The sequence below is a fragment of the Lissotriton helveticus genome, chromosome 3_1 (genome assembly GCF_964261635.1).
Source record: "Lissotriton helveticus chromosome 3_1, aLisHel1.1, whole genome shotgun sequence".
In the NCBI taxonomy this organism is placed as follows: Eukaryota; Metazoa; Chordata; class Amphibia; order Caudata; family Salamandridae; genus Lissotriton; species Lissotriton helveticus.
This window is the reverse complement of record NC_136061.1, coordinates 658486969-658506212: the sequence shown is the minus strand read 5'-3', so window position 1 is coordinate 658506212 and position 19244 is coordinate 658486969. Positions and strand designations below refer to the sequence as shown.

At 42.7% G+C, this 19244-nt stretch overlaps 1 protein-coding gene across 2 annotated transcripts in view; it reads left to right on the top strand.

The window, feature by feature from the left end:
- BSDC1 (BSD domain containing 1) overlaps positions 1–19244 on the top strand; it is a 257488-nt gene that overhangs the window by 33719 nt on the left and 204525 nt on the right. For both annotated transcript variants that reach the window (XR_013608698.1, XM_078680725.1), the window contains exons 3-8: positions 5919–6035; positions 6798–6965; positions 7141–7195; positions 8071–8186; positions 13068–13136; positions 13800–13881. Coding sequence is in view for 1 of the 2 variants with exons in the window: in XM_078680725.1 (XP_078536851.1) it covers positions 5919–6035; positions 6798–6965; positions 7141–7195; positions 8071–8186; positions 13068–13136; positions 13800–13881 (607 nt within the window). In the remaining variant the exon portion in view is untranslated. The remainder of the gene's footprint in view (positions 1–5918; positions 6036–6797; positions 6966–7140; positions 7196–8070; positions 8187–13067; positions 13137–13799; positions 13882–19244) is intronic.

The following is a 19244-nucleotide window of genomic DNA, read 5'->3' as shown; positions in this document are numbered from 1 at the left end:
CTCTGTCATTATGTACTGCTAGCACTCGTTGCGTATCGTCGGCGTACGACGTTAGGCCCATACCGTGGGATTTGATGACCCTCACCAGGTCTGACACGTATATATTAAATAGGGTCGGACTCTGCGATGATCCTTGCGGCACACCACACGGGAGCGCAAATGGTGGAGAGTTGAAGTCACCGAGAGTCACTAGTTGAGTCCGATTAGATAGAAAAGAGGACAAGAGGGCCTTAGCTCTATGTCTGATGCCGATGGCTGAGACACGGTCGATCAAGGTGGCATGGTCGACCGTATCGAATGCCGCTGATAGATCCAACAGCACAAGGACCGCGGCACCCCTGTGATCAAGTACCATCCTGATTTCGTCGGAGGCCTTGATGACAGCTGTTTCAGTGCCATGGCCCTTTCTGAAGCCAAATTGTGTGTCATCTAGTAGGTTGTTGTTATCAATGAAATGGGCCAGCTGAATATTTATGACCTTTTCAAAAAGTTTTGCGGGTAATGGGAGACATGCAATTGGCCTGTAGTTTTTGGTCTCTGTGGGGTCAAGGTTATTCTTCTTTAGTAAAGGCTTGATGATGGCCTTTTTCCAGATGGAGGGGTAAGTGCCTGTACTGAACATCAAATTGCAGATGTTTGCTAGATTGGGACCTATGATGTCCGGGATTGACTTCAGAATGGATGGAGGGCAAGGGTCATTGGGGGATCCGGATTTGACAGTGGAGATTAGGTCCATGATCTGTTCCAGAGAGACCTGGCTAAATTCCGAGAGATTAGGAGTGCTTTTATCGTCACTGGAGCTAAATTCAGGGAGATTGGGAAGGCTTTTATCGTCACTGGGAATGTCAGTCTGATTGCCAGTCTTTGTATAGGCTGAGAAGTTGGCGTAAATATGGCTGACCTTGTCTTGGAAAAAATTGGCCAAAGAGTTTGGGAGGTGTCTATGATGGGGTTAGTCCCTGGCAACTTTGTCACTACCTGGAAAAGCTGTTTAACAGAGTCTTGTGCAGTTTTTTGATTTGTTTAAGGTAGTAATTACTTTTCTCAGAGATTGAGTAGTTTGTATTTGGTCATTGCTTCCCTGTAACGGATTTTTTCTGCATTGTCATAATCTCGCCGCCAGTGTCTTTCTTGATTCCTGCACCTTTTGTTTCTCGAGTCTTAATGTCTCAGAGAACCAAGGGGCGGATGGGGTTCTTCTAATTTTGGAAGCATTTTAAGTGGTACCAACGCATTAAATGCGTTGTGGAGCCATTGTGTGTAGTTAATGGCAGCCAGTTCAGGATCTTGCATGATGTCTTGCTGGGTGGATAGCAAGTGTGATTTGAGGATCAGAGCTGTTTGGGTGAGTAGCCTGCTTATCTTCCTAATTTTACGCAGCTGAGAGAAGCAAGTAGAGATCACAGTGCCAACATGGGTTTTTAAGAATAGGTCATTGTTTATGGTGACCCCTAAGCTTTTTACTGATGAGTAAGGAATTGGGGGCAGGGGGCTCCTAAATAGTTTGGCCAGTAGTGTGGGATTGCAGGTGCCACCCGTCAGGACTAGCTCTGCCTTACCTGGGTTTAATTTTAGGTGGTTGTGGTCCATCCAGTGCCAAATTAATTGCATGGTAGACTGAAACTCCGATATAGACTGAGGAGAGTTGTCAATTGTGAACAACAGTTGAAGGTCGCCGGCATAGTTAAAGGTGACCACTTTCCTTTCCTTTAGAGATCTGATTAGCGGTAGAAGGTAAAGGTTAAACAGGTGCGGGGAGAGCGACAAGCCATGTGGGACCCCACACATAGTTTTTCATTTAGGTGCCGTGAACTGGCCACACCAGACTGCCTGGGAGCGGTCATTCAGGAAGGAGTTGATCCAGCTAAGGGCTGGGCCCTGAATCCCTGCCTCTCTGACAGTACACCATGGTCAGCCGTGTCGAAGGCGGCCAAGAGGTCTAACAGCACAAGTGCCTGGGGCGTACCTCTGTCAGCCTTTTCCCATAGAGAGTCCAGTACTGCTAAGATCACAGTTTCAGTGGAGTGGGCTGGGCTGGGCGAAACCCAGCTTGGTGTGGGTCAAGAAATTTGGATTGTTCCAGGAAGCTAGATAGACATTTCACCATATGGTCCTTCAGCCCCTTAGTTAAGTATCAGAGCAGGGAGATGGGGCGGTAGTTTGACAGCGTTTGGGGATCAGCCGCAGGTTTTAGGGACACTACCCTGAGATAAGGAGTTGTTCAAGAGGGCAAGCACAGGTTCCGGTGAGGTAGTGAAAGCAGCTTTTAAAATGTGTGGAGGACAATGGTTCATGGGAGATCCAGATCTGACTTTAGATAGCAGATCATGAAAGGTCTGGATGTCAATGGATGAGAAGGATTAAGGGGGGTAAGGATTTGTGGACATCGGAGGGAAGATTACTTGAGTGTGTGTGGGAATACGGTCTTTGATTGAACAATTTTTTTATTGATAAAATCGCCTCTGAGAGTCGCAGAGGGCCCGAGACGGTGTGGACTTACTTAGGACTCCAACCGGGTTAGGCAGTTCGTCTACAATTGCGAATATTTCCTTGGTTTTGTTGTTAGAGGTTAAAATTCTAGAGGAAAAATGAGCTGCTTTGGCTGTGAGGATCGCCTTTTTATATTTCCTCATAGCTGTTAGGTAAGTGATTTTCTCTTCTTGTAAGTAGTTCTGTCTCCACTTTCTTTCCAGTTTACGGTAGGTGAGTTTTTGTAGTTTTAATTCAGGGGGAAACCACCTCTGAGCCTCAAAACGGTGTGTTAGTCTAACTTTTTTAAGCGGGTGTGTTTATTGCTGGCTGCTAAGACCCAAACTGAGGTGGTTTCCTCGTGGAGATTGACATCGGGTATGGAGTTGGGAGCTGTGTTTGCTAGTGAGGTATGGAAGTCATTTATATTAATAGCATTCCATTTTCTTGCCAGCCGCCCCCCCTCCCCCAATGGTGGCAGTTTTACAGGTGACAGGGTTCTTTAAGGTGAATTGACCATAGGCAAGGTGTGATGAATGTTGCGGAAACCGCCAGGTTTATAGTCCAGATTTGGTCAAGAATATGCCATTTTATGTATGTAGCTGAGGAGACCTGTTGAGTGAGGTTTAAGTTGTTCAATAGATCAGTCAGCTCAGCAGATTGCGGCCCTCCTTGTTTGTCGTGGGCCCAGAAATTGAGGTTGCCTACCAGCAGGATTCTGCCATGGTTAGTTACCAGGTTTGCTATTTGTTACACCAACAAGTGAGGAAAAAGGGGCATGTGCTGTGGGGGCCTGTACAGTAGAACACATATAAAGGGGGCCAAGTCATACTCAAATTTTATTACAATGTTATCTACTGTGGGAAAGCCGAGTTGGGTAAGAGCAGTAAATTTAAAATCCTGATGGATAATGGCCACTGCTCCACCACCCATTTTGCCTGGCGTGCGATTAGTTTGTAGAATATAATATTCATTGGGTAGTGCCGCCAGGATGTCGGGTGAGTATTCGGGAGTAAGCCCGGTTTCGGTGAGTCTAAAAGAGTGAACATTTCTAGCTGGTGTCTTAACTAAGGATCGTGTATTAAGATAGTAAATTGTCATTACTGTGCGCCCACATTTATGCTGTTGCTGAGTGGGGTGGGATGTGGGCTGGATGATTTCAGGGAACGATTTGCGAGGGTGGAGTATGGTATTGTTGTGCAAACTTGCGATAATTGCTGGGTTAAGCATAAGTGAGGCATAGTAAAGCAGTCTAACTTCATGGGAGGAATATTTGGTAAAACGGGCGTGGTGACTGGGGCCTGGGCACGGCTGGGCGTGGACGGGCGCAGATGGGCTTGCCTTTGGCGCGCCGTGACGCTCCCGTGCTACAGCCGGCATTTGTGCCTGGAGCTGACTAAGCTCAGTTGTATCATATTATAGTTACTTGTTTGACCAGGAAGCTCCTCAACAATTTGTTTAATTTTTCTAGTACATTTTGTGTGTACCCTTTATGTGTAAAGTACTTTACTGCTAGAATGGGAATATATTGGCCATTCTTGTTTGAGTTGGATGGCATGGATATAGCTGAATAAATGTAGGGTTTGTGTGATTCTGGTTGACTAAACAAGCATAATAAAATTGAATTGTATTAAGAGCAGGCCCACTTCATCCTAACACCAGCACGAGTTTTATTGTATATCATCCTACCTCTGGTAGAAGCCCACTCCGTTATTGAATTCTGGAGCAGGGCAATGCGCTTCTTTTAAATGCCAACATCCTCTCCCAATGCAGTACCACAACCTTTTTATCCGTACTCTAAGAAGTACCACAGCATAATGATTAAGAAAACAGAGTAGAAGGGTTTCACATTCATTATCCAGTCAAAGACCGATCTACAATTTCACCGTATTATCTTAGGGCAAGCACAGTTATCCACATTCACCACAGCCCCAGGGACATTATCCAGTCAAAGCGAATGTCCACAACTCAGTCATCTAGTCCTAAAGCAGTCCGGTGGCCCCATCTCGGAGCAGACCCATAGCTCCATCATTCAGTCCCAGAGCAGGCTTAGAGGGTCGTATCTGAACCATGAAGGTGGCTACGACTTTAGGGTAAAGGAAACTGCCCATCTTGACCAAAAGCTTGCCAAAAGGTCTGTGAAGATGATCATAGAGACTTACGCCTTGCTTGGTTGGGAGACTTTTTCTGTACCCTGTAGGTATTTGTGAGAGGGCTACTAGACACAATCAGTTGTCTCTGCAGGCCATACCCGGCTTGCATTGAATCAAGAACACTGGCCATGGAGCATGGCTGAGGTAAACAATACATCCCCAAAATGTGTTAAGTGTTGTAGTTTGCTAGGATCCGTAATACAAATTAATTAAAAAATTATGCACCATGAAGCTGATATGCCCTGATAATGGCATCACAGATAATCCGAAATGCTGGGTACTTCACATTTCCTCTTAGCGTTGAAGAAAATCTAGGAACCCAGTGTGACTGTTTTTATTGTAACTGTAGCTTCAACATTTATTTGTTTTTAAAACTATTTAAGACACACATTTTTGCTCCTAAGGGAAGCTGACATTTTATAAAAAATCATATAAAATAAGGAACTTTTAAGTAGAAAGAAAAAATGACAGTGCCCCATAATAAAAATACAATATGAAATGAAAAAGTAAATGATACAGCGCCCCATGCAATCCCTGGTACACCCCACAACCTTTAGTATTTCACAACCTGACAGCATCAAAATAAAAATTATTTTGATCGAGAACACCACTTTCTTTAGAATTCACAACCTAACTGCAAATCTTCAACTCTGGAGAGGGCCAAAGAGAAGAAGAACTAAGGTGTTGTTGATATTTTTCAAATGGCAATGGCTCATATAAGAACTTTCCACCGCTCTTCCGCAGCAGAAAAAATTACAATTTTGAGAAAGCCATCTATGCAAAAAGGGGATTGCGGGCCTGATCTAAAGGCCTACATATTTGGGCACCGTTGACTAGATGGCTCGAAGAATTTGTAAATCTCAAATGTTCTCTTTATTTTATTTTTTCAAATCTGAGTGATTGAGGCCAACTACTTCAGGGTGGGGTTTAGTCGGTTAAACTAATAAAAAAATTGCATAATGATAGTACTTTTTCCCTCTTTCTATTTTCTTGTCTGTTCTCGTATTTAACTATCAATGAATTGTAATAATTGGATATTTGATTGTCAATTATGCACTAATAAAAAAAAAGGAATAGGTCTCTGTCCTCTCTGCTTTTATCTGTACCTGTCAAAAAGACTTACTCCTATTAGGAATATTTAGGTTACAGGGCTTTTACACCTCACCTCCTTGGAAGGTACAGGTTGCAACATCTTGGCTTCCTTAGGCGAGCCGTTCACAGCCTCCTGCTTGCCTACCTTGCTGAGTATATACTTTTGTTTGATAGTTTAAGTGACGCACTTCTCATATTTTGCAGTCCGTGGAAGCTTTGGAATTCATCAAAAGAGATTTGACGGAGTTTTCACAAGTCGTACAGCATGATACAGCCTGCACAATCGCTGCCACAGCAACTGTGGTGAAGGAAAAGCTGGCAGTGAGTATTGGTGGGAGGATGTGGTTGGGAGTGGCAAGAATGAACAGTCTTCCTTTTGAGACTTTTGGTTGCTGGTTCTGGTCGAATATATAAACTGTGGTTCATTGGTTAGTGGGCTGTAATTTGGAATGGGGAGTGAAAGTTTTGCTTGATGTCTGTGAAATGAAAGTTTATTTTGGCATGTCCTTGTCTGGAATGAGCAAGTGGTAACATTTTGTACTGTGTGGTAAATATGGTGGCTTCAAGAGAAGACTACATGAGTGTTTAAATGCGACAATTAGAGAAAAAGAAAAGTGGAGCGTAGTCCTTGAGAGCATAGGTGTCTGTTTAGGGTAGTTCCCGGGGTTGTCATTTATTTGTCCTTTTAGGTTTGTGATGTTTGCTTCGTTCAGTTTGATTTCTATATTAGGATCATTATCAGTGCCTTGACCTTTTGATTGGAGTCTGCAGCAGCTCATGTTTTGGACCTTATATGGGCGTTATTGATGCAGTGGGGTTTGTGTTAGCCTGGAGTAACTGCTGTTACCTGTCTCCAGTGTGGCCATGAATTACTGCCCTGTGTGGTTCAAAGTGGTTGCAGATGCAAATGTTGCCAGGAGAAGAATGATGACACATTTATAGTGGTAGAAGTGATCCTTGTGTTCTGGCAGTTCATTGTTTGACCAGACGCACTTACTATCTTCTTGCCATCCCTTCCCTAGTTTTCACTAAGTACCTACATAATAAATCCACTAAACAATTTTTTTGCCATTTTTTGAGTAGGTGGAGAACACTGCTGGCCCTACAGAGAAAGTGAAGAAAGGCCTCTCTGACTTCCTTGGTGCCATCTCTGACACATTTGCACCTTCGCCCGACAAAACAATTGACTGCGATGTTATAACATTGATGGCAACACCCTCCGGTAGCACAGAGCCCTACGACAGTACCAAGGTATGGCCTCCCATGATTTTGTTAAATCGGATTGCTGGTTCTCAGGCTTTGGTTACATTCAGTTCTGGGATCCTAGTGTTCACGTTGGGGAATTATTCTTTTATTCTCTTGGTTGTTTATTAGGAATGTTAAATTTCTTGTCCTTTCTTACCATGAACACCTTTGTCTATTTTAGGCTCGTCTGTACAGCATGCAGTCTGACCCAGCCACTTACTGCAACGAACCAGATGGTAAGTGCACCTCTGAGTGGGTCTTTTTACACTGAGGGTGTGTCTGATCGTACACGCTGTGTTTATGCCTTTATGTACTTAAATGATTGTCTGATATAGTGAACTGTAGCACTCATTGTTTGATGCAGTGAGCCTCTCCTTCACGGGGGGAAGGTTGCAATGAGTACTCCTAGTTGCAAACTGACTGCAAGTCATGCAGTTTACCTTCAAATAGTCGTGGGTTTTCCTTTTACACCATTCTGGATTATCTCATTTGTATTATCGCTTTTCCACTCTTCTTATTAACATACACCTAAGTCCTAGCATGCAGAGTAATGAAGACCAGAACATTTAACGGATGCCCTATGCCAGGAAACTTGTAAAGGTATCCAGGTTCTCCAGGTCCTCTTGGCAGATGTTATGTTGGCTCTCTTGGCACTGGACAATGGTTGCTGTGTATTATATCCAGGTACTTTGGCAAGTTGTTATTCATGTCCATACATACTGCTGTCAGGTTGTTGTATGTGTCTCAGGAATTGTCCATGTGTTGCTGTGACAGTTACCAGGCACAGCTCTAAGTTACTCTATGGGCCCTAGGCACTGACGGAAGGTTTCTCTTTGGTATCCTGGACCTGACTGTGGTGGTCCCAAGGTGTTAGTGATGGGTTGTTTTGAAAGTCATTGGACACATGAGGCAGGTTACTCAAACTCAAAGGGGGGGCTCTTGATGAGTGCTGAAAGCAGATTCATGTTAGTGTCTCAGTGTATGGGGCCCCAGCATCCTCCGATTTTTTTCACCCTCCCCCCCCCCCCCCCCCCCCCTCCCTCCTGCAAAAATGTTTGATTGTGGAAGTATGCATATTGGTATTCCTAATGCGTCTTCTCTTTCCTCACAGGCCCTCCAGAGCTGTTTGAGTCGTGGCTGTCTCAATGGAGCTTGGAAGACATGAAAGGAGAGATCTCAGACCTGCTTGTCAACAGCCCTTCGATTCGTGCACTGTACACCAAGATGGTAAGAGGCTAGCTTCAGCTGCGCATGGGGTATTATTGAAGAAGGTCCTCATCAAGCTGTCAAGGATATCAGACCAAAATATGAAGTTCACTTTAATAGAATGCTGCTGTGTGGGGCTAGCTCTGCCATCTTTGATATGACTTGTAGGCTCTTTTGCACATCTACGGTATTCCCATGACTAGCAAATGACAGTGTGGCACAAAACAGACAGAAAGACGCATATAGTGGACAACCTCAATCTGTCCTTGTAATTGCTAATTACGGTTGAAATAGGGACCTTAGCCAATAAACTAAACATTCGGTTTTCTCAGCTGCATTCCAGAATAGTTTCCTCTTTTTGAAGATGGAGGGTGATCAGATAGGTGTATAATTAGCAATTGTATGTCTGTAGTTATGACTGTTCCATGTGGACTACCTTTTCGGTGTATTTATGGCTTAGTCCCCAAAAAAACAGTTTGCACCATATTTGTAGGGCATCGTCACAGATATTCTTCATAAACAAGACATATTTTCATTTCCAGACAGAATCCTGCTTGTATTTTACACATACAAATCTATTTTCTGCCAGATAACATATTTTAATAAGGCTTTCAGAAGCAAACGTGCCGTTTTTATTTTGCGTTTTTAAGGAAAAGCAGCCAGAATTTGAAAACGAAAGTATGCCATGCAAGCTGGGCTGAAAAAGCCCCTTTTAATTTCACTTCAAAAGAAAGAAAACATGAAATGAAGGGACTGCAGCCAAATAAGCAGAAGACTTTAAAAGTCGAGATTGAACACTGTTGCTGCCAGGCACACACTAGTTCTGCTGTCACATAATTCACAACAGTGTTTAGAAGTCCGTTCATTTCTCTTTCAATTTGTCTGCTCCTATGAGCAGGATCTACGAGTACAATGTGTTGACATGTTATATGCTTTCCTGACAGAAACATTGAATTGTAATTTGTTTTAATTTGGCATCTTATTGTGCTATGCTGCTTGTCATCCCCCTTTTTAACTCGAATGACGTGAATGTGTAGCTTTTCCACCCACCTTTTCACTCTTACCATGGGATGTTGTTTCTGTTCATTCTGTGGAAGAAAAGAAATCACAGAAAGAAACTATGAACTCCTGTGTTGTGAGGTATCCCGAATCACAAACTCTTTAAACCGCTCTTTTTGCCACAAAATATTGAGGATAACCTTCAAAGTCAGAAAAGGCATCAGACTGCAAGGACATTTTACATCTTGAAGCTGACAGGTAGAAAATATGGATGGTGGCTATAGCTTTCAGTACTGCAATCTATGCCTCAGTGTTATTGTGAACATGGCTGCTAGAGACGGTGATCCTGAACTATGGGCATTGCTGTAGACCTGTGTACTACAGGTTGGAGTATTGTCAGCTATACGCTATACACGGTACCAGCAGAGTTGAACCTCGAGGTCACGATATGTGTTTATAGTGAGCAAGTGGACAAGGTACAGGAACGGGGTGGAAAAGCATGTCCTATTCATAGCAGCTGGTGGGCATGTTTGAAGGCCATATTCCTGGGTATAGCTTGGGTATGTGCACTGTGTGCATGTACACAGCACATTGGGCAAGCTATTTGACTATTGCAGGCATGGCACGGTCTTCAGTCATATTAATAATGTGCTCATGGTATAATCACAGAACAAGCCTTTAAGGCACTGATATATCACTTAACTCAAAATTCATGTCTTCAGGCCATGCCCTAGAGCATGGGTACTCGCAAACATTTTCCCAGGGGTCAAAAAGCTTGGTCTGTGATGTGCCAGAGGGCTGCCTAGATGCCAACAGGGTGGCGGTCAGCATGGGGATTGGGGGGGGAAGGGGAGGGGGGTTAACACTTAAGTAAATATAGGCGAAGCAAAGGCAATACATCTAGTGGTTGGATTGAACAATGTGATATCAGAAAACCCGGGATCCATCCCAGCTTCCCCACTTTTCCAAATTGTGTAATATTAGACAAGTGTTTAATTTCGCTTTCCCTCCTTTTTCTTCATTGTCACATATAAGAGGACCTCGAAATACATGATTTCAGGGTGTGCACTGGTCAAAACCTGCCCCTGTGTTTAATAGACTAAAATGTTGTTCATGTATAACGGGAACCCAAGCCACCCATAAGGTGCACTTGACAACTGGCATGCCACTTTAGTTCACTATTGGCGTTGTTGTCAGGCTAGGTGGAAGAATTAATGTTTTTAGATTCATGTTTAAAAACTAACACTTTTAACTTAATACTTCTCAATTCACTGATATAATCAGTTGTACTAAGGTCCTGCATGTTAATTAAATACACTTTTATGAATTTTGAAGAGAATGCATTTTTATACACTTTAGCTGCAAGTTGTCTTAAAAAATGAAGCTGTTTCTATAGTTAAGTGCCGGACTCCCTTGTTGCTTCTTTCTTTAACACCAATTAACCTTGAAATAAATGATTGCCTGTTTATTTAATATATTTTTATTGTTAATGCTTAGTTGAGTAACTAGCAGGCCAGTGCTCCTGTTGACCAGAGGTGGCGAATGTGATGGTCAGGAGGGGCTGTACTTTGAGTATTTTTGCCCTAGACACTACAAGTACTGGTAGAGTCCTGTTCACAACATCTAAACGGTATAGTAATCCTTGTTCTGTGGGGGCTGAACAGTATAAATAGATAAAACGCAAGCAGCTGGATTATATTCGAAGCTGGCCATGAACAGATCTTTGAGACATGTAGGAGGTTCCCTCTGATGTAGTAAGAAGACAGGGGAACCCTACAGCCGTTTCCCTTTCAAGCAGCCAACTCTACCTTCAGATGAACTGCAGCGATTGATTCGGATGCATGAGGCCGACACTGGCGAGTGATGGTGTCTGCAATCTGACCCGCTGCCCTGCACTGCAGTCCACTGCTGATGCAACCATGAAAGCAGTCGGAGTCCTTGACTTCGGCCGTGGCACTGCTCAGACTAGCGAATCGGACGGTGCCGGAGAGTTCTCGCGGCTGGCTGAGAGTAAGTGTTACTACTATTAAGGTCAGTAAACCAGGCCGAGCCTCCAGACTCCGCTTTCCCTGGCCCTGCCTAAGGGCCCAGCCATCTTCACTGTGCTCCCGTGGGTGGCTGGAGCCTTCCAGTCATTTAAATGTAACACTCGGATGGGGGGCTGGGGGACATCCGTCCACCATACAACTGCCTGAACCCTTAGCTGCACTCCACAGATTTGCTGGGAGCACCAGTATCTGCACGCCGCTCAGAGCTCTGCCCTGGCTGCCTCCAGCATCAGTGAAAGTCAGCTGGGTCTTTACAGAAGGGAACAATATACTGCACCCAGCTGAGACTGGGCTGCTGCCAGGCAGGGCATAACGCAATTCTCATCTCTTACTGATGGTCTACCAATGCAAGGAGATGCGTTTGCATTATTGGACCTATACATTACCTATGAAACTAATGCTCAGGCTATCCTCTTTATTCAACTTTAATACATTAGTGCAGAACTGGGCACTCTCATGGATCATTCAATTTCAGTCGAACAAGACCCAGGAAGTCAATGTACTACACTTTCACTCTCTGCCCCAACAACTGCAATGTGGAGCTCCTCGTGAGTCTGTATTGTTGCTGCGTTTAACCTTCAAAAGTAGTCATTGCTGTCAGTCATGACTTTTTTTTAGTTTTCTCTACCTCAAGATGCAGATAATGCACAGATAAGACTTAAAGCCGGAAAAATCACTCATGGTCTGATTCAAAAGAAGGAGGGAATGGGGTATCTGACAAAAAATGACAGATGTTTGACATTAACAGACTCTCACAATAAAACAAAAGAAGAGACCAATACGTGACACCTACTAGAACAACTTCTACGACTACATACCATAACTGTTGGGGAAAGAAGTTTCAAGTTCCATTAATTTGTCCAACTCTCAATCCAACTTGCTTCACGCCCTCCAGAGAACCTTCACAACAAGACTACAGAATAGAGCACAGGACTTCCCATGACAAAATCTCAGCCCTATAAGGACCTGTTTAAGAAAAAAAGAACAACAGCAATATTGATTCACAGAGTCCTCATTAACCCCACCTGAACCATTCATTAAGCTGCGGCTCGAGTAACCACCAAGAGTGTTCACTCACATATTCTCTACCTTGAGAGTACTGCACTAGCTCCCTCTCCCTGCCAAACACCACTTCAAGTCAATTGTATTGGATATAAGGCACTATACTTGAGTACGTTTGAGTACATTATTCTTACCAACACTAATAAGAGCCCCTCTTCCTGTAGGCTGGTGAGCCAAAAGACTTACAAGCAAGGCTCAAAATAACATACTTTCACTTCATATGGACTGAGATTCTGATGATAAACCAAATACTAGTCAGACGGCACGCTATGGAAATCCCAGAAATTGAGTTCATATGATTAAGCTTTAAGCTTTATGACACAGGCCGTGCATGCTACATTTAGAGACTCCCACTTTTTTCATCCCACTTAAAAGCCCTCATGTCAAGATCTTCTATTTCTGGTGCTTTGCAGCAGTTTTAAGATCTCCTTCGAGTTTCTTATTGCTCAAATGGGTGTAATTTCTTATATTTATATGTTTCCCTAGTCTTTATTACTTGATTTTCCTCGCAAGAAAGTGTCACTCATGGTCATTGAATGTCACTCATAATTACACTGAAATTATGAAAATGTCACACTTAAATAATCCAAAACCTTAGCAGCTATTCATCTTTCACCATTTCCTGGCTTATTTATCCTTCTTTTTCTGCATTACCTTTTCTGTGCTTTCTTTTCTCTCCTACCACTGTTTTTCTCTTTCCTCGCCTGCATCATTTCCTCCTTGTTTTTCTTTTTCCACTATTTTTCACTAATGCCTCATTTCCTTGACCTCGTCTCTTTTTTCTTTTTCATAGGTGCCGGCTGCTGTTTCGCACTCTGAGTTTTGGCAGCGATACTTCTACAAAGTTTACACTTTGGAACAGGTGAGTTTAAATATTCTTCCTTGCTGGTGAGTGGGTAAGACATGGGGACCCAGTTTTGTTTTCTCTAATGCCCTCTAGTTCCCATTTGTTTCAGTCTTGCATCGAGTCACCATCCTAGTAACCTCATGAGCCCTTCCTACACCCCTGCGAAGGGGCTGTCATTGCCACCATGTGTATTTTCTTTGTCCACTTTCACACATTACCTTCTCTTTCCCCAGAGATGAACCTGTTGCTTTTCCCCCCCACTTCTGTGCTTGTTCTCTCTTCTATCACTGCAGTCACTGCTCCCATTTACTTTAGGGACTTCTTTTCAACACTGACCCCCTGTTAATATATGGAGTCTCTTTACCTCCATTCAGCCTTGTTACATTGTGTTGCCCTAGAGATACCCTTAATATGGTTGCGCCTCTTCAATCGCCTGTATGTTACGTATGCCCCTCCCTTCACCTGAGTCCCTGCTCAGATTAACCTTATGGCCCCCTTACATCTTTAACTTCTCCATCTTCCCTAACCATGTTGCCTCATTGTTTCTGGTTTATGTTCCGAGATCTTTGCAGACATGTACCATCACACTTCATTCTGGTAACCCCGCCATCTCATATTAATTATGCTAATTGTTTTCTCTTCTGAATCCCCCTAATAACTTGTGGTTTGCCTCTTCAGGAGGAGGCCCGAAGATGCGCTTTGAAACAGAGAGCTGAACAGAGCGCCCATGAGGAACATAGTCGCTGGGAGGAAGATGAGGGTAAGCTAACTATCACTTTACCCTGGTGCGTCTTAGAACAGCTGGGAAATTGTACTTCTTAAAGTACAATTTGCATGACATTGGTATTGTACACCTCTTAACATCCCTAATTTCTTTACATTCAAGCTTTCATTCTTCCACAGATTAACTCACTATGTCAGCTGACCCCATAAGACGCAAAATGCAAGCAGGTTGTTTTTTTTATAAATATGTGGAGTAATCCAGATTAATAAAAGGCTTTGTTTGTATAATTGTACCCCACCAAGGGGAATCCTCTGCAACGGTGAATCCGTTTATATTCTTTTTTCTGTACACCCGGAAAACATGTCTGATTACGATTTGAAGATTTATTGTTTTTTGTAAGAATAGTAGGTTGTTTTTTCAAGTTTGTTCCTTTGTATTTGTTTTTCATTTTCTTCACCTTTCTATTTTACAATTTCTGTCATCCCTATGCTAGTTTTGTCTGTCATGGTCTTTATCTAAGACATCCTCAGCAACAGTAATACACTTTTATCTCCCTCCCTCTACTCCCCCCAGTAAGGTCTGTGGCTTCCTTTTTTTAATGAGGTTAGCTTTTAATTGGTGCCTTAATTGTCCAGATACAATGGCAGTGTGGTGCAGGTAGTGTCAGTGTTTATCTACTCTCTGACTCATATACAGACTGCTTCAGTCTGTGTATGAGCGTGACTCTAAGAATTAGAGGGAGGCCTCAGTAGGCCTGCATCTACTGATTCACCTATTGGCCACCCCTCCTTCTTCATGTCTGAGCTCATCTGTTGCTAATCCTCTCGGGTTACAACTCCACAGAAAATCATTACTAGTCATTGGCACAAAAATGGATCTAGTCTTGTTGTGTTATTATCCACTTAACCTCCCTTGAGCATGTCTGCAACTTCCTTCATGCCCCTCGGAGCCAGCCATTTGTTTCTGACCATTTCCTCAAATTTACAATAAGATTGACATGTGCGACCTTTTCAGCATTAAGGTGTCTGACCCAGACATCACTTTCAAAGTTTCAATGTTTTTATATTTCAGGCTTCCATTGTCAAGAAAACATACGTCCTGTTCCTTCCCACTGATTAGGGGTCCAAAAGCTGACATCTTTCCCAATAAGCAAAAGTCATCCAACCCCCCTCAGCCCTTGCTGATTCTTAAAGCAAAGCTATGTAAGAGATACTATTTATAAGGATGCTTCTTGAAGGTCCAGATGCCACTCTGTGTAAGGAGGATTTGCCACCATCAGTCTTCACAACCTGATGAGTACCTTTCTTTTTGACCACAGCAGAGGTGCATTTGCCAAGGGGTATCCTCCAAAAAGTAAAACTAGGAAAAGTGACCAGCCGGGCTGTAAAGTTTATGCGTTTTGTATTTTATTCTGCGTGCTACATAAAATTGAATCTGTACATTCAAGAAGCAAAAATCAGTATAGCAACTGTCCAATGCATCGGAACTTGTCTGAGTATACCCTTGCAGGAAGGGAAATATCACAGAAACAACAAGAATGGATGCCCTCTACATGAAATCGTTATCTTGGGGCTTTATATTGTTTCTATTTCACAAGCTAGTCTTTGTATTCTCACCTTTCTGGACCTGTGGTAAAGAATTCATTTTCTAAAAGAGCATCATGCCGTCCTCATATTACGTTTAAATACCTAACCGTGTCATGCATCACAACAACATCAACCCATATGACTATGTAAAGCATATCCCCTTAATGCTGGATAATGTTTCACATGTCTGTCATCCATTATAAAGCCATTGCAACTAAATTAGGCACTCAACAGTCTATCCATCATTGCTAGCCCCTTACTCAGCCACCACATTTTGTTGGAGAGATCTTTAGGTTGGGATGTTAATGTTTTGTTCTAAGTTTCTACATTATCATTACAAAATATTAAATTTCTCACTTTTAACTTTAGGTTGTGGGACCTGTCCACGCCAAATGGCATACTTATCTTTGCCAGTACGGCTGCCATTGTGGTAAACCATTGGATGACCTTGGTAATCTTTTTAACATATCCCATCAGGTCCATCAATGGTGAAGAGTCCGTTTTATATTTAGCCATTTTTGAATGTGTCACGCATACCTGCTTCCAACCTGCAGCCTCAGGTTTCAGGGGGACACGTCTATGCTAGGTTTATTTAGTCTGTGTGAGAATGTGTGAATCTTGGACACATTGGTCCACATAAAGGCCCAATGCATGTAGACCTGCCAACATCTTATCTATCCTGTGTAAGAGCTTATAGTGAATCCCTCTTTTCCTGGTGTTCCGAGAAATCATACTTGTTTATGCGCAACAGTAGTATTATATTGTATCTGTTATCTCCTGTCCTACATCCTCTTCTGGACACTCCCATGCAGCACTGGCCATATCTCTACCACTAATGTATATCATCTAGTTACCAGGATGTGGTGGAGGTTATAGATAATTCCAAGGCAGGCATCCAGGAAGGTTCATTGGGAAAACCAGGGTAGCAGGTACAAATAGAATGTTGTAGTCGAAATACAGAAATCTATCCAAAGGGGAAGTTTCACCTTTCTCCTTAAATTAGTCTAATGACTTAAATATGCTTTAAACGTATAGGTCACCCACTGCCCGAATTCCCAGTCATGTGCATGTCAGTTGCTGTTTTGCTTTAGTCTTCAACTTGACCGTTAATAATGGATCATCCAGTATTGGTATGCTTGACACACGTAACTTATCCTACACTACTACGTTAACTAATTTATGCCAGGTATGATTTGTGCATGCTACTTAATTAAACTACTGCTTTCTGGGTCTCTGAGTAATGTGTAAAATAATAGCACGCAGCGGGGAGGGTGCCACTATGTCTCTCTCCACAGTAAAGTAACAAGGCCGATGCTCTGTGACACCACCCAAAGGCATGTCTGGTCTAAGCTACCCAATATTACACTTCTAGGTTCCACCTCTGAAATGTAGTAGTGTTAATGAATTCCGGTTCAATCTTTGCTGCTTATTGGCCCAGATGACTTTCAATAATAAACTTTTAACTTATGTAAAGAATGCTTTAGTCAGTGGGATTGGTATGTTGAGAAACAGATATCATAGCTGGGAAAGAAACACTGTCTTAAGGACTGCTATTCACCTGGCCTGTTATTTGGTAGGCCGGTAAATTGGCTGAATGCCAAAAATGTGTGAGTTATCGATGAGACATTCTAGTTGTGATGCTTCCTACATAACACAACATAACACAATATGTCTGTGTATGAAGACCTGATATAATTTCTCCTATCTGTGCACAGGCCTCTCTGTGCATGCTTTTCTGGGGCATCAGTTGCTGTGCCAAAAAGTGAACCCTGCCTGGTTCCCATGCAATGTCATGCAGCCGTTGATTCTGATGCAGGCCACAGGATTTTTATAGAGCAGAGCTATGAAGTCTGTTATCACTTTGCCCATTTCCAATCTCTTTATCACTGTAAGGATTATGTTACTTACCCAGTAAGTATCTGTTCTTGGCATGTAGCGCTGTAGATTCACATGCTTTGCATACTCCTGCCGTCTAGTGTTGAGTCTGGATGTTTGCAAGTTGTTTTTCTTCGAATAAGTCTTTCCCAGTCACAAGGTAAGGCGACTCCTCCTTTCAGTGATAGTGTGCATGGGCATCGACTCCATTGTTAGATTGTTTCCCCCCAAGAGGGCGAGAATGGAATAAATGAGTGTAGTACAGATATGTCCATGCGTATGGTATGTAAATAATGAGAACGGAAACAACTACAAGTGCCCGGGGAGGTGGGAGGGCGCATATGAATCTACAGCTTTACATGCCAAGAACAGATTCTTACTGGGTAAGTAACCTAATCTGTTCAAGGCATGTGTGCTGTAGATACACATGCTTTGCATAAAATATATAGCAGTATTCTCCCAAAGGAGTGGCTAACCAGTAGGTGTTTCAGTTGTTTGAAAACGTGTCTTTAGCACTGCTTGCCCTACATTGGCTTGTTGACTTGCTAACACATCCAAACAATAGTGCTTGGTAAATGTGTGTGGTGTGGACCATGTTGCTACCTTACAAATGGTAGCTATAGGAATGTAACCTAAAAAAGGCCACAGATACTCCTATTTTACGAGTGGAATGTGCTCTATGACGTATAAATAGTTATTTTAGCTTTAGCATCGCTAGTTTGAATGCATTTAACAATCCATCTTGAAGTACCAGATTTTGAGATAGGATTGCCTTTGTGAGGTGTAGCAAATGCAACAAACAGTAGTTTTGGTTTACAAAAATCTTTTGTCCTTTCAATATAATACAATAACTCTCTTCTGACATCAAGTGTGTAAAGAGCTCTTTCTACTACCGAATCAGGTTGAGGGAAGAACACTGGTAACTCAACGTATTGGTTAATATGAAAAGTAGAAACTACTTTTGCAAGGAATTTTGGATTGGTACGCAGAGCTACTCTATCTTTATGAAGCCGAAAGAAGGGTTCTTCTAAGTTTAATGCTTATAGCTCACCAACTCTCCTAAATGAAGTGATAGCAATGAGAAAGGTAACCTTCCATGAAAGAAACTGTAATTGATAATTGTGTAATGGCTCAAAAGGTGGACCCATGAGTCTTGTAAGCACAATGTTCATATTCCAAACTGGTGCAGGAGGTACTCTGGGTGGTATTACTCTTATAAGGCCCTCCATAAAGGTCTTAATTACTGGAACCTTGAACAAAGATAAATGTTGTCGGTTTTGCATATATGCAGCTACTGCCGCAAGGTGCAACCAAATGGATGTGTAGGCTAGACAAGCGCGCTGTAGATGCAACATGTAACAAATAAAATTTTGGATAGAGGCATTAAGCTGATCATTGTTGTTATACAAAATAAAATAACATACACATCTTTTCCATTTTGCTGCATAACATGCTATGGTAGTAGGCTTTCTTGCTTCTTAAAGAATAGTCATACAATCTGGTGTCAAATTGAAGTATCCAAACTCTGACGACAGGAGCCAGATCGCTAGATTGAGCTCCTTGGGGTTTCGGTGTCTGAATTCTCCATGTTTCTGAATGAGAAGTTTGCAGTTGAGATGCAGCTTTTGATGTGGCACCACTGATCGTTCCAAGCGTGTGGTGAACCAGGGTTGACAGGCCCATGTGGGAACCACTAAAATCAGTGTGAGGGATGTTTGCCTGAGCTTCCGAACCAGAAATGGAAGGAGAGGTAGAGGCAGAAAAGCGTAGGTAAATATCCCTGACCAATTCGTCCATAGGGCATTGCCTTTGGATAGATAGTGTGGGAACCTGATGGCGAAGTTTGGGCATTTTGAGTTGTCCACTGTGATGAAAGATCTATTTGTGGGATTCCCCATTTGGAAAGTATGGAATACTAAAGTATATGTTGCCACATCC